Raw genomic sequence first — 3,533 nt, 5'->3', positions numbered from 1 at the left:
TCTCATCAGAACTTTAGCAACAGCATTTTGAATAATTTGAAGACTTCTTAAAGAATTTTTGGACACCCAGATAACCCCCCCCCCCAAAAAAAAAAAAAAACCAAAAAAAACAACAACAACAACAACAAAACAAACAAACAAACAAAAAACAGTAGTCCTGGAGCCCAACATTTTTCAGTCAGGTCATCAGGACAGTTTCTTGTTTTTATGATGAAACGTTTCGCCTTCGGTCCGGAAGGCTTCATCAGTCAAGGAAACACACAACAAAACTGATTCTTCCCCCAACAGCTTACTCCAAAGTGGAACAAACCAGTTCTGTTTGTGATAAGATGGTCTCTTTATAGTAGGATAATAGTCCAGGAGTTTTAAATGCATGGAGCAGACCAGTCACTGACAAGGTTATTCTAATTTTAGTGATATTGTTCAGGTGGAAGAAAGAAGTCCTGGTAACATTTTTTATGTGGGGTTAAAGGATGGGAGATTTGTTTTTAACACTGAAAACCATACACTCTTTAAAATCTGGTTTTGTGTTCCATTTGACTCTTCAAGATGTGCGTACTTTAAAATTAAGTTTAGTCTCAACAGTAAATGTCATTACTGTTGGCTCTGACATAATCACAGTGAGATTTATGCATTTTGCATTTCTTCTGCAGGTGAGAGCAACATCACTGAAGAACATTCATTTAGCAGTCCTCAGATTTTATGTTGGATCATGACTGGACCCAAGAACCTAGAAACACGAACCAAACACATCAGAGGAACATGGGCCAAGCGCTGCGGCAAAGTGATCTACATGAGCTCAGTGAAAACTGATTTCTCCACTGTGCAGCTGAATGTGAGTGAGGGGAGAGACAACCTGTACTGGAAGACCATCAAAGCCCTTCAGTACATCCACCAACACCACCTGGATGAAGCAAACTGGTTCCTGAAAGCTGACGATGACACATACGTGGTCATGGAAAATCTGCATTACGTCTTATTAAAGTACGATCCAGAGAAGCCATTATACCTGGGCAGAAGGTTCACGCCTTTCATCAGTCAGGGCTACATGAGTGGAGGAGCAGGTTATGTCCTGAGTAAAGAAGCCTTGAGAAGGTTTGTCAAAGGCTTTAGCACTGGAGAGTGCACCCATTTCTCCTCTATAGAAGACATGGCTCTGGGGAAATGTATGGAGACAATGAAGGTGCAGCCAGCTGACTCCAGAGACATGAGGGGAAGACAAACATTTCATCCTTATCCTCCAGACTATTATGTTGTTCGACAGCCAGCAAGGTCTCGACCTTGGTATTTACTTTATGACTACTACGCTCCAACTGAAGTAAGTCAAACTGTACTCTTCACACACGGTTGTAGACTCTGTCGTCCAGGACAGGGCAAATAAAATAAATTAAAAACAGCAAAAAAATGGATTTTCAATCTGCAGCTGAAGACATTTTGCTTCCCATCCTGACAGTTTTAACAATTAAATACTGGACAGAGTGGAGTTCCAATCTTTGCTGAGCATTTATGCAGTGAATTCACATGCAGAATAATCACGCTCCCCTCCCAGGGTAGGGTCATCAGGGTCTTTGTCTTCCTGTTTTACAAACAGATGTTTAGGTCACCTGCATGAAGACATGTATAAAACCTCTCTGACAGGTCTCTGTCATTGTTTACACCTCAAGGGCAGCTGTGGCTGAGTGGTTAGAGCAGTCATTATCCAATAGGAGAGTTAGGGGTTCGATTCCACCACTATGCAGTCACATGTTGAAGTGTCCCTGGGCAAGGCACTGAACTCCTTATTGCCTCTGATGTGTGTTCCATGAGTCTATGAATGTGATAAAGCACTGATCAATTCAATTCAAAAATACTTTGAGGGAAATTAAATGTGGTAACTCATCTTCCTGGTTTCATTAAAGAGTTGTTCTAGATACTGATGGCTGTGGGCAGGAAGGATCTCGTCTTACAGCAGTTCTGAAGAAGCCTCTGACTGAAGACACTCTGTTGTTGTATGACAATCTGATGAAGAGGATGCTGAGGGTTGTCTATAATGTTCTTCATTTATTTTACATTGATTCATTATTATTATTTATTACAGACAGTCTAGTAAAACTATTACTCCATTATTCATTTACTCTATATTCATTTAGTCTCTTCAGATTCATATAATATCTGTAGAGATCCAGTGGAGTGCTGTGTGGATGTGTGTGTGGAGCTAAATGAGGGCACAGAATGTGCTGTAAAACATTTTAGGTATCTTGCTTAGATAGAAAGGCTATATATAAGTATAGACCATTGATGTTCTAGAATTGCGCCGCTCAAGGTGGCTGCATGTTGGAGTAGCTCTGGTACTTTCATTCTGAGATTTTGCTTTTGGAAACTTTAATTCCTCTTTTTCTGGATGTAAATCACATTTTTTGGATGATTGTTTCCTCTGGTATCGGATGCTGTGCAGCTGGAAGGATTTTTACTGAAACTTTTTTAGTTTTGGACATTTGTTATGATGCGTAACCATTGCAACAAGGCAGTTTTCTACAACCAACAGCAGCTGCTTAACATCTCAAAAGCTCAAATAATTTCTCAACTACAGCCCCAAATCTCAAATGAGTTGAAAAGGATGTTCTGTGGACACATTCTCATCTACCTGCCAGCTATGCTCGAGTCCCTGACCACTGAGATCCTGGAACTAGAAGGAAACACGACTCATGACAGCGGAAGGACAGGATCGTCCTTTGGCACATACAGTTGGCTGTCCGCAGTGAAAAGGAGCTCGGCAGACTGCTGGGAGGAGTGGCCATCGCTCTGGGAGGAGTTCTGCCCGGTATTCAGGCGATCCTGCAGCCCGGGGGAACGGAGAGGCCAGCCAAGTCTGGGTGGACGGATCGGACAGCATCTGCAACCACTTTCTTAGGATCCACTGTGGGAAGAACCTTTACAAGAGATCCTTCCTGCCTACAGCCATCAACATCTATAACATCGCTTAATGAAATGAGGACAACGAGTTACAACAACAAATAATTTCCCTTTGGCATTAATAAAGTATTTTTGAATTGAATTGAATTGAATTGATTTACTATTTGCCTCTAACTGCATAGCTTCACTCATACATCAATGCTTTTTGTCTTTTTTGTTGGTTTCTTCAGGGTCCAGGTTGCTGTTCAGATTTTGTGGTGTCCTTTCACTACATCTACGCTGTTCAAATGTACGTGTTGGAATACCTGACTTACCATCTGAGGCCGTATGGATACAAGTACAGGTTTAATCCTAAAGAAGGACTACAAACGAACAACAAAACCAAGTTGAAATAGTTGATGGCCTGCACCAAGAAAAAAAGATGACAGAAAAGTTTTACTGCTTTGAGCCTAGTTAAACTTGTCTTGATCCTGTCTAAAACTTGAGTACTTATCAAAATCTGCTGGTAAATTACATCTGTTTCACTTTTTTCACTGTTATCCTGATAATAGTCAGATCTATATGCCACTAAAAAAGAAAGATGTCCCTTCAATCAGGCCACTTCTGTTGTGTCTTGAAGACATCAAAGCCTGTATGTCTTT

At 41.0% G+C, this 3,533-nt stretch overlaps 1 protein-coding gene across 1 annotated transcript; it reads left to right on the top strand.

The window, feature by feature from the left end:
• The first annotated feature begins 628 nt into the window (after positions 1-628).
• si:dkey-202e17.1 (uncharacterized protein LOC555344 homolog) lies at positions 629-3,287 on the top strand. The gene is made up of 2 exons (XM_037693594.1): positions 629-1,318; positions 3,123-3,287. Exons 1-2 carry the CDS (start codon positions 713-715, stop codon positions 3,285-3,287), a joined length of 771 nt encoding a protein of 256 aa, XP_037549522.1. The 5' UTR covers positions 629-712.
• The last annotated feature ends 246 nt before the right edge of the window (positions 3,288-3,533 follow it).

Source organism: Nematolebias whitei, chromosome 19, assembly GCF_014905685.2.
Source record: "Nematolebias whitei isolate Nwh7 chromosome 19, NemWhi1, whole genome shotgun sequence".
NCBI lineage: Eukaryota > Metazoa > Chordata > Actinopteri > Cyprinodontiformes > Rivulidae > Nematolebias > Nematolebias whitei.
This window is presented reverse-complemented; position numbering and strand designations above follow the sequence as displayed.

Excerpts from the sequence above, each read along its gene's own strand:
- si:dkey-202e17.1 (XM_037693594.1), top strand. The coding sequence starts at position 713 with ATGACTGGACCCAAGAACCTAGAAACACGAACCAAACACATCAGAGGA. Across the intron at positions 1,319-3,122 it reads ACTACTACGCTCCAACTGAA|GGTCCAGGTTGCTGTTCAGA; the intron begins GTAAGTCAAACT and ends TGGTTTCTTCAG.